Raw genomic sequence first — 11,762 nt, 5'->3', positions numbered from 1 at the left:
GTCTAGAGGCTCTAAAATATCTGGTGATTGTCTGGTAAAGCTACGCTAGTGGAGGATTTGAAGCTGAAAAGACACAAAAATGACACAAAAAGTCTTATTGAAGTAGTTCTGACAATCAGTGCAAGAGTAAAAAAGGGTAATCTGCTCTATCTTGTATTTAGAGGATGTAACAAAGTTAAAACTGCATCAGAATATTGATTTTCATAAAACAATTTGTCTCATAACTTATGAAAATCAATTTGAAGAGAAAATACTTTTCATTTCCAGTCATCTGATTACGTCACATTGACAGAGAACATGATGATATTTGTTTGTTCATTTAAAATCAACACACAATTAGTTTCAGCTATGAATGAAAATGTTTAAACTAATAAACAAAATTAGCAATCTAACATGTTTTCAGCCAATCAATATCAATCAATATCAACTTGCTACTGATAGAGAGTTTAACCTAGGTAAACTTTTTTTTTTTAAGATGATCGTCTTCCCTTCAAAGTTTGTGAATGAAAAGGTTACCTACCCCCGGCTTTAATCAAAGTTTCTGAATTCAGCTCAGTGGACGAGTTAACTTTGGAGGGAGTTGAACAATCACTGTGTCCTTTTATGCATAGAGACCATAACTGCTTGCACATGTGCTATCACACAAACCAACAAGATAATAACAACCTAACTGGATCATAAACTCTTTATTTGAGATACTGTGCTGTCATTAGTGTGTTACCTTTGACTAACTACAGCCCTTAAAGGCCATTTGAATTGAAAGATTACAGTTCATATCTCATAATCTCTACATATCCTTTGCTCCACAAAGATTTCTTATTACTTTTCCTGAGGTCTGTTTTTTAACTTGCGTGTCTTCTGCACTGAGATGTGTTGATGTGTTTCCAGGGACCCCCAGGGGACATTGGCCTGGCAGGAATACAGGGACCAAAAGGACCGCGAGGATTGATGGTAAGCTGATAACAAATAACAGCTTGCCAGCTCAGTGCAGTATTTCAGCCAACTCTGGGCCGCTGAACTCTCCCAAACTGCACATTTGGCATGAAAAATAAGTGCGGCCTCATCAGAAGCTTCATCACATGTGTCCTTAGTCACTTACATGCCTCTGCTTTTCAGGGTGCGGTGGGAGCCTTGGGCCCTGTTGGCATCATTGGGCCCAGCGGTCATCCAGTATGTACCTCATCCCTCATCCGGTGTGCCAGGCTTTATGTGACTCCTCTCTGCCTTCCTAGCAGTGATGGAGTGATCGTCTGTCTTTTTTCTCCTCACCAGGGACCTCAGGGTGACAAAGGAAGTCGCGGGGAGACGGTGCGTGGCGCTGTTTTGATGAATCCTTGTCTGTCTGTACTGTGAGCACAGAATAGGATACTTAGCAAGGAGACAGCACACCACTCAGCCTCCTCCTGCCCTTCAGCACTTTTCATTTCCTATTGTGTTTCTGCTGTTTGTTGTTACACTCGCAGTGACACTTAGCTGCTGTGGAAATCCTGTCATTGTGATAAATGTTAGACCTCTTGCACATCTCAGAGCTTTTTAAGAGGTTTGTTGAGCGCTCGCGCGCAGCATAATTTACGGGCGCTCTCCGAAAACGCCTACATTCACATCCAGGTCTGTGGTGTGAAAATTGGATTTGCTATGTGGAAGAAGATTTTTAAGTAAGAAGTTGGAACAGGCAAAAGAGTAATTTTAGCAATATAATACACCAGATAAAGATGGTAAATTGCTGGAGGTTTTTTTTTTATTTTTTTTTTTAGAAATGATAAAGCTTTTCTGCCTTTATTCTTATTTCATAATCAGTTTGTTTTCTTTTTCTCCATAAGGGATTACCAGGACCAAATGTAAGTAAATTTTAATTATATGTATAAGAACAAAATTACTATATGTTGTTATATAAAATATAAATGTTTTAATTTCTTGATTTTTTTAAAATTATTTTTTAGGGATCTCCTGGTCCTCGAGGACCACCTGGGCCACCAGTAGGTTTTCCCTTTCGCATGTTAAACATATGAAAAATAGATACATTACTTTCACGTTCATTAATGCTTCATACAGTGTCAGCTTGTCACAGTCTATAGACAACTTTCAGGTTTGTGTTGTGCACTGATTTGCAAAACTACTAATTTCTCTAGAACTTTTCCACATTTGGCACATTAAAGACACAACTTTAAAATATATATATATATATATATATATATATATATATATATATATATATATATATAATACCATTTATTTACAATATAAATAAATGGTTATTTATATTGTAACCATTTGTCATAAACCAAGCACATAACTGCTCTGTGTTGGTTTATAAAATAAATCCTAATGCTGTAAAATGCCACTATGTGCCTGGAAAATCCATAATGCTGCACCTTTAACTTGCATGCAAAATATACATGGTGGAAAACTAACACTGTTCTCTGATGTTTAGGGATTTTTCTTCTAGTGGTGGATGTGTTCCAGCTTATCAGCAGCAACATAAAGTGTGTCATAACATAGTGTTACTTCACTCTTTCTCCCTGGGCTTTTATTTGTGGCTATCTGGTGTCTGTGACACACACACACACCCACACACACACACACACACACACACTGTGTGTGCTTTTGGTGCTTTTGATGAATTTTTAAGAGAGAGATCAGTGTTTTTCAAACCACACAGAGGAAGCTAGTGGGAACTCTCTACTTTCTTTGTTCATTTTTTTCTCCTGTTTTGTGGTCAGCAAGGGAGCACAGTCTTCATAGTTTTTTGTCTTCTTTTTGGGCATATTTCTTTTATTTTGAGTTAGTAAATGTCGCAATATTCTGCAGTGGGGATACTTTTCTTTAGCAGGGGCAGGGAACTTGGTCAGAGCTGATGGGCATGTGGATGGAGCGAAGCTCAGAGCAACCCTAAAAGAAAATTTGCAATAGACTTTGCAACTGGGATACAGCAACAAAGCATGTCTATGTCCAAACCCAAACTGAATTCAGAATCTGTCAGAACTTAAAAACTGTTATTCAAATGTTGATGTTTGTCAAAACAGTTTGCAAAGGTTGTCAAAATCTTGATTAGTTCATTTTTAAAACTGGGACAATTCATATTAATGAACAATGACATGGGGTTATAGCCAGGTAGCTAATTTCCATCTCTAGTCCCAGCTGCTGGTTTCTTGGTCGACGTGAGGTGACCACACACTAAAATGTCTAAAAGTCAGATTTTAAGATTAGATTTCATTTTCCATATGTGGAAAATGATACATTTTAGACACATTGAAAACTATTAGAGGAATAAAAATGCAGGAGGTGAGCTGTGACTGTGTTATTTGGAGCAGATAATCTTTCTTTTCAGGCCTGCTTTTGTTCCTTTGTGATCAGCTGTGTTATAGCCGGCCGCTCGTCTCCTCTGCAGTTATGGATAATTTATTTTCTATTCATGCATCATTTCCTGTGCATCATTAATTTCTCTCTGCTTATCTGCATGTTTAGTGAGAATAGAACACCATAACTACTGGATTATAGATTATTATAAAGACGCTTGACACACACAGTAGGAGAAGGCTAACAAAAAGAGCAGATGGGGCTGGGATTGCTCTATTAATGCCTCTTTTCTTTTGCTGGTTTGAAGGGCCTTCCAAGTTCTGAGCATTTACTAGTAAGTTTGTTTCTTCTCACATCATAATTTGGGGTTTAATGCTGACAAAATACAAACTAAATGTGTCTTCTGGCTGCAGAGAAATGAAGCTCTCAGTCCTGCTTTGGAAATCATCATGGAGCCTCCTGCTGTTCTACAGCAAGAGGTCAGTTTTTAATGGAACTGTAAGCCATGATATGATTTTCTTCTATTATAAACTGCAGAACATTTTGACCCTAAACTGTGTAAAAACTCACATTAACACTAGAATTATCAAAGCATGGACTTGCCCATGTTAGACCAAGGCACGGAGATCTTGAAGACGCTTCACCACCTCAGCACATTGATCCACAGCCTGAAGAACCCGCTGGGAACCAGACGCAACCCGGCCCGAACCTGCCTGGACCTTTACAACTGTGAGCAGCGGATGTACGACGGTGAGGAGTCGTTTAACTGGATGCTGTGTCTTATGCACTTGTTCTGTGTCAGTTAGTCAGATTTTGTTTGGATTTCTTTTTCGCAGGAGCTTACTGGATCGATCCAAATCTTGGGTGCAGCGCAGACAGCATTGAAGTGATGTGTAACTTCACTGGTGGAGGACAAACTTGTCTGAAGCCTATTACAGTTTCAAAGGTTTGAACTTCTTTGCATTCCCTCTTCACCAAATCTACAGGGCCTTCCACACTGTAATGACAAACATCATTGTTTATATGAAGCGTAAAGGGAATGGTTGAACTTTTTATTACAAATGAAGATCTAAAAAGTGAGGCATGCATTTGTTTCCAGCCCCCTTTAGTCTACTATCCCTAAATGAAATCTACAAATTTGACTTATGGTGCAAGTGCAAGAAGAAAGTTATTGATGGAATTCAACCTGTTCAGCCATTAGAACTCTGCATATTGTGAAAAAACTGACATTCTACATTACTATTCAGATGGTAAAAAATGGTGGGATGATCTGGGCGTGGCGATGTTTCCTTCAGGAGTGACAGGGACATAATAAGAGATTATGGACAGATGGAGGGTGGTAAATACAGGTCGTTCATGGAACAAACTGCTTTGTAGGGTCACTTTCCATTAGGACAAATATAAACATTCAACTTGAGTTGCAACACAGTATTTTCGATGAAAGTAATCTAATTTAGAATCTATGATATGACTTGAAAATTGATATTCAATAATGCATTTCATCCCATTTGACTGAGCTTGAGCTATTTTGAGCCATAAATTCAACAGGTTTGCAAAGCTGGTGGAGACATGCACCAAAAGGCTTTCTACTGTAGTTATAACAAAAAATTGGTTCAGGCTTAATACATGACGCATGTTTAAAATTTGTATTTGCATAAAATTCTCAAAGTATGAACTGTCTGGATTGGTATGTCACACAAAATCCAATTAAAGTACACTGAAGATTGTCAATTGACAAAATATGAAAAAAAAAAAAAAAATTCCTAGAGGTGTGAATACTTTTACAAAGCTCTGTAGATGAAGCTGTAATGAACATTTACCACTCCAATTCTACAGAGGGCACAAGTAGGGGAATGAACACATAACAGTAATCATCCTTAAGGGAAATGTTCCAAATAAATCTCGAAAAGGGATATCCAACAAAAAAGCTGAAGAAGCAAAGAGTTTAAGACTGTAAATATCATTTGTGACAAACATGAGCGTAGCCGTCCAGGTTTTTGCTTTTAAGCATGTTTTTGGAACAATTTGGATGGCCTGTTAGAACAGTAAATCTAAATGTATTGCATTAAGTCTCCAGAGTTGGATGCAATCAAAAGCACTCTCATCTGGAAAGTAAATCTCTTTATCTAACCTTCATCTGTTGGCGTTATTTTATCTTTAGCATGCAGAGTAAAACGTTTATTTTTATGCTTGGACCAGCAAGACTTAGAGCTTTGAAAAAGCAGTAGTTGATCAGATTTCTAAGTTACTTACGTCTGTTTCAAAGAAAGCACACACATTAGATCAAACTAGACCACCAACATCTGCGGTTTATTTGAATGTGGTGGACTTCGTTGAAAGTTGTGCTGTTTTTTAGGGGACATTTTAAAAAGATTAATGTGGCTTAATAAATCCAAACATCTATTCGTTTATCCATCCGTTACCTGTAACTGCTTGTCTGTGCCGGGTTACGGTGAGTTTTGGTGGCTCGGGTAAACCCTAAACAGAGCTGAACAGAGACACAAACACACACAGGACAAACAAACATGCACACACACTCACAAATGCAGAGACCATTTGACGTAAGAGTCATTGTTTGGACTGTTGAAAGAGGCCAAAGCTCCATAAGCTCATGCTTATGGGGAGAAAATGCAAACTGTTTGCAGAAACACCTCAGGAATTCAAACCCAGAATGTTGTAGCTGCACAGCAACAGTGCAACCAACTGCTGGCACTCCCTGAATCCAGACAACAATCAACAATTACTAAATCTCTCATGAACACGAAAATGAAGGCCTGGTAAAAAAAAAAAAAAAAAAGGTAAAATGAAGCTCATAGACGATAGAATGTTTTACATTAAGCACTTTGATCAGTCCTATGTTCCAAGGATAAAAGTTGAGTGTTGCTTTATGTGTCAGAATTTATTTACTCATAAAATATTCATCTGATGGTGAAGAGCAATGACTGCTACAAATAGAGTCATCATCGGTGGCTGTGTTGAGCATGCAAATTTAAGTTTTTTCTTATAGACTGTGACCTTAAAAAAAGGAATAATGTGAGACGGTTTCTATAGAGCATAAGTGCAAGAAACCAGATTGTGATTCACAAATGTATAGTGTGGAGACCAGAACCAGTGAGGCAGTAGTTTATAGAACCGCATTTAACTGCAGATCTTTTTGAGGTATGCATCTGCCATCTTTACATAACGAAAGACCAACATTTGAGCCCATTCTTTGTAAAATAATTCAAGCTCAGTCAGAACATATTGAAAGTATCTGTAAGCATGAATTTTCACGCCATGCCACCGAATCTCAGTTGGACTTTGATAAAAGACCTTAACTGGCCCATTTTTCATACAACTGCTTTGATCTAAACCACCCGATTACATGTCCAGCTGTATGTTTTACAGCTCTTCTTGGTATGCATTCAATCTAGGTAGGTGGCCATGGCTTGGTAGGTCTGCAGTTGTGCCAAACTATTTTCATTTTTAGACTTTGGCTTGCAGATATGAAGTTTGACACATTAATAACTAAACCTGCTCCCTGATGTGTCTGCTGTATTCTTTGGTCTTCATGATGCTATTTGTTCTCTAATGGTCTTAAGAAACCTTTGAGGCCTTCAGTTTTATTTAAAGTGAGATTTACTTACACAAATGCAGACATTGTTAATAGTTAGGTAATGTATGAAGGGAATTGGTTGCTCTGGATTTGACTTGGAGGCATCAGAGTGAAGAGGTTTAACAACCAATGAATGCTGCCACTGTCTGAGTATAAAAAGTTTTGAAAGGCATTGAGAAGTTTTAGAGAGCTCTGATTTGTTTTTGGTCTGTAAGTTGCCTTAGCTTTTTCCAGGCAAATGACAAAAAACTTAATGTGATGTGATAACCACAAAATGTGTTTTTATTCCCCATATGTTAGAGCTCATTTCAAGACGTGTCCATATTTTAGTACTAAAGTATCCTTTCTTGATACACTAAACCACATTAATCAGTCCGAACTGTTCCAGATTGTTTTCAATGTCTTCCAGTTTTTCAGTACTTTACAGCAGTGCCTGGTCATTTGTTTTCTCTGTAGTTGGAAATCGGAGTGGGTCGAATCCAGATGAATTTTATCCACCTGCTGAGCACCGAGGCTGTGCAGCACATCATAATTCACTGCCTCAACGCCTCTGTGTGGGCCGAAGGTCCCACCCAGCAGCCGTCACCCAGGTCTGTAAGCTTCAAGGCCTGGACCGGGGAGGAGATCCAGGCAGGGGACCTTCTGGAGCCTCAGATACCCAGGGACGACTGCTGCGTATGGCTCTTTTTATTAGCACGCTGTACATAGATTGACAGTAACAATATGATGACCTTTCTAACATTAATGAATGTCTCTAAAGCTGTAAATTGGGATGCATTGATGCTTCATTTAGCAGATGACTGGCTGCACAGTCTACCGCAGACCAAACTGATGAACTTTTTGTTCTGACGCTGTGCTGTGACAACAACCATAACTAATTTGCAATAATGCTGATGTTTATGCATATAAATAAGTTTGTGGTCTTAATAGCTACAGTAGTGGAGATGTTTAGATTTTTAACAAAGCTCCTCAGATCCGTCGTTTTGCACATTATAGGGGTTCAAATAATCACTATATAATTAAAACTTTAGTAATCAGTTTTAATTACTAAAAGTTAAATTGCTGCCTAAACTGTGATGAGATGCATGACTCTTAAATTAACTGATTTGAGTTCACATTCAGTATAGTATGGCTGATTAAGGCCAAGGATTTAACTTTGACAAATTTATACAGCAGCAACCCTTATATATGAAGCATTTTTCAAAGCTTTTCCTGCACACAGTTGAAGCTAATTTTGTTTCTGCTTTTGCCTTTCATCTTCACAGAAAACAAACGTTTTGAAAAGCTCCCTTCAGGGTTAAGATTTTCATTAATTCTTGTTTGCAGTATTGATGTCTAGACAGGAAAACAAGAGACTTTTGGCAAGTTTGCAGTGCAATCGCCTTTGTTTACAGGAGGTGATTCCTCTGGTGCAGAAGCTGGCAGTATAATTGTTTTTTGCAATCAACCATAAAACACAAAGAAGTAAAAGATGGAAAGGGTCTGTTAGCTTGGCAGCTGCTGACAGCGTTTTAGTTTAGTTTTTTATTGTGTTTTTGCATTTTTACGTGGACAGACTTTATGAGAAACAATCCTCTATAAGGGAGATGTATTTAAGAAGGAAAGGGAAAGGTAGTTTTAAAAAATACCTTCTGTAGAACTGGCTCAACTAAAAGTCATAAACTAAGCCATTTCCCATCCATTTTATCGCTAAACAGTAAACAATAGCTTTTTAATTGGATACATAAATACATAAAATGTTAGACATTTTTACCAGTTTGTGCATGAATGAAACGTAATGAAACTTTTAAAGGGATTCTGCTAGACCATTTTAGATAGTTGAGCTGAACCACAACTAGCCTTTCATCAGAAATGCACAAATTATATTGATATCAAGTAACATGGCGTTTTATTTGATAGAGATACTAGTTTGGAATTCAATAAAAAAAAAAAAGAAAAAAAAAAGATCTCCTTTATACACTTCAATTAGAAATGGCAGAATGCATTAAGCTGCAGTTTTAATCTAATGTTTGTCTCTGCTGTAGCTGCAAACACAAAGCTGGCTTGCCTGCAGCTCCTGCACAATAACAGAGACTCGGGCACACAGGCAATTAGCTTGACTTTAATTTTTTGATAGTTGGGTCTCGTTTTTTTTTTTTTTGTCTTATTTTGCTAAAGTCAGAGCCAGGGCAGAGACATAACTAATAAATAACAGGTCTCCACTAAGAAAGAAATACAGCCACTCTTCACTGTATTGACCAACTCGCTAGTATTAGGTAGGATCCCCATTTTTGTATAGATTTTTCTTAACTCCTCATATTGACATGGTGGCATCGTGCAGCTCCTGCAGATTTGTAAACTGATCCACCACATCCCAGAGTTACGTAGGATTGAGGTCTGGTGACTGTGGAGATTTATGTTCTATTTTTAAGGCCGGTAGTTTCTGGAATACTCGGACAATGTCTGAACATGGCAACGATGCAAGTCACTGAAATCTCTTGGCCCTCATTCTGAAGCCTGATTTGACTGCAAACAAGTTGCTTTTACCATGTATTAATGTTTACAGGAGTTAAAATACTATCCTGTGATTGGTTGAGTCAATATTTTTGTAGGGTCATTGAACAGGTATCCAATTACGTGATCCATGAGTGTTTGTGTACAATGGCCAAAACCACATTTGGTGTGTATGTTTAGAAAAACTGAACACAGACTTTCCAGATGCAGAGAGTAAATTCACAACTCTTCTGTACATGAAGAAGCAACAGTTTGTCCTCAAAACGTCTCAGTCTATAGAAGATCACTCCCAAATACTTTTTTTTTTGAAGCAAGGAGACGTGCTCACTTCGAGTTCTCCAGAAACCATATGCCATTCACGCCTGAGCTCATTTGAACTTCTCTGTTCATCTGGAAAGTTTTCACAGCTCTTTAGTTTTTACACATTTTATGCTACAGTTTTATTACGAATTGTTTCAAATTTATCCCTTCCATCTTTTGAATGTTTTATTAAATTGAAAACCAAGAAATCAGATTTATGAACATATTCACTGCCTTTACTTACACTTTTTTGATCCACTTTAGGCAGCAATTACAACCTCAAGTCCTTTTGAATATGACAGCACAAGCTTAGCTCACCAGTCTTTAGGCAATTTGGCCCATTCTTCTTTGAATAACTTCTCAAACTCCATTAAACCATGAGATCTTCACCATGTGCCTTGTGCTCTCTGGAGCAGGTTTTCATCCAGGATATCTCTGCTTTGAATACTTTCTGGATGCACAGCACCAAAAATAAAGGGATCATTTCCACTGGAAACTGTTACCTGTTAGCTCTGTTCATTATTCAAAGTGACTCGTGATCTTTTAATAGAAAGGAAGGCTATATATCTAAAAAAAAAACAAAGCTGATTAAATTTAGACCTTGCGTTAATCTCTGGAATAGAAATCAGAAATTTGCCTCCACTTTCAATATTCCTGTAGAAAAGGTAGAAGTGTATTTTTCCCATCATTTTGTGTTCTGCCTCATGTGTTATATAATCGTGTCTTTCAGATCAGAGACGGACGCTGGCATCAGACCCACTTCATCTTCCAGAGCCAAGACCCAACTTTGCTTCCCATCATAGATGTGCACAATTTGCCAACCACAGAGCCCGGCGCGCGGTTTCACCTCGAGGTCGGACCTGTTTGCTTCCTGTAGCGCCGACTCTGAACACTTCACAAAGGAGCGACTGCATTAAAGCTTTGAAACGGAGGAAAAACATCAATGATTTTTGTACTTTCCAAAACAACAAAACCCTCCACCGTCCCTATGAAAAATGCTTGGACTGCAAAAATAAAAAGACAAAAACAACAGCAGGGGCACTATAAAAAGACAGCTCATTGAAATTGCAGAGATAAAACTTCTGTCCCAACTGATAGCAGAGACTTGGTTGTGTGACACAAGAGCTGGCTGCCTCCTTCGGAAAAATTAGACGGGCTTCTTAATCTTGTCATCTCTGAAACCTTGTATATTTTTCTTCATGGTCTGACGAACCGTTCTGCAAAAAACTGTACAGAAATATGGAAATTATACATCTTGAGATGAAGTACTGTTTATAGATGTAAATGTACTTTGTACTGTGCGTTGAAGTGCAATTGCTATAGTTTGCGACGTGTAGGGATATACAGTCATATCACCCATTCAGGTATGCAGCGTTACTCCAGGTGTTTCTGCGTGAGCCTCAATTAGCAGCTCGGTGATGAGTGTTTGTGCAGGTATGTTCACAGTGTTGCGTGGCACTTTCAGTGCAAACGTGGAGCAAAGATGTCAAAAATGCTACCTCGCTCTGCACCGCTCAACTCGACAAAACTGAAGCCACGACCTGATCTAATCTGGGACGACGTAGAGGTGACACCTGGTGCTGAAGCTGTTCACACTCTGGGGATAAACTCTGGCAGTGATCATCAAAGCTATCTCTGTGCTTTAAAAGGGAAGAATGTAAAGTACACACACACACACACACGCAACATTTCTTGAAGTATCATCTTGGCAGTTTAACGTTTTTTTTGTATAATTTCAACACTATAAGTTAAGTTTTTCTTGTCAAAATGTAAGTTTATTATCTGCAACCATTTAGTATCAATAATTTCTATTTAAAAGTTATTTAAGTATTCAGTAGCTCTCCACCTCAGAAGCAGGCACCAGCGCTTTAAAGGTTATTTAAGATGCAACAAATATGATTGGTCTCGCCAGTCTGTGATCTCAGAGGACTTCTAACATGACAGAATACAATGTAAATCTCAGTGTTTGTTGTGTGATCAATCTTTTTTTAATGCTGAATAACGTTTTCATGACTCCACAGGTAATTGAGATAAAGTGTGAAACTCTTTAGAAACAACTTTTATATACGTGATTTAA

At 38.1% G+C, this 11,762-nt stretch overlaps 1 protein-coding gene across 1 annotated transcript in view; it reads left to right on the top strand.

Moving 5' to 3' along the window:
* Positions 1-11,710, top strand: part of col27a1b (collagen, type XXVII, alpha 1b) — an 84,905-nt gene extending 73,195 nt beyond the window's left edge. Inside the window, exons 51-61 of the mRNA XM_015045063.1 lie at positions 889-951; positions 1,117-1,170; positions 1,273-1,308; positions 1,821-1,838; positions 1,941-1,976; positions 3,605-3,631; positions 3,711-3,776; positions 3,879-4,047; positions 4,134-4,243; positions 7,349-7,567; positions 10,416-11,710. Of these exons, the coding sequence (XP_014900549.1) occupies positions 889-951; positions 1,117-1,170; positions 1,273-1,308; positions 1,821-1,838; positions 1,941-1,976; positions 3,605-3,631; positions 3,711-3,776; positions 3,879-4,047; positions 4,134-4,243; positions 7,349-7,567; positions 10,416-10,562 (945 nt within the window). The 3' untranslated portion in view covers positions 10,563-11,710. The remainder of the gene's footprint in view (positions 1-888; positions 952-1,116; positions 1,171-1,272; positions 1,309-1,820; positions 1,839-1,940; positions 1,977-3,604; positions 3,632-3,710; positions 3,777-3,878; positions 4,048-4,133; positions 4,244-7,348; positions 7,568-10,415) is intronic.
* Positions 11,711-11,762: the final 52 nt, after the last annotated feature.

Source organism: Poecilia latipinna, unplaced genomic scaffold (assembly GCF_001443285.1).
Source record: "Poecilia latipinna isolate Pla-1442-1.1 unplaced genomic scaffold, P_latipinna-1.0 Scaffold705, whole genome shotgun sequence".
Taxonomy (NCBI): domain Eukaryota; kingdom Metazoa; phylum Chordata; class Actinopteri; order Cyprinodontiformes; family Poeciliidae; genus Poecilia; species Poecilia latipinna.
The sequence above is the reverse complement of the archived record's forward strand: the minus strand, read 5'-3'. Positions and strand labels throughout refer to the sequence as shown.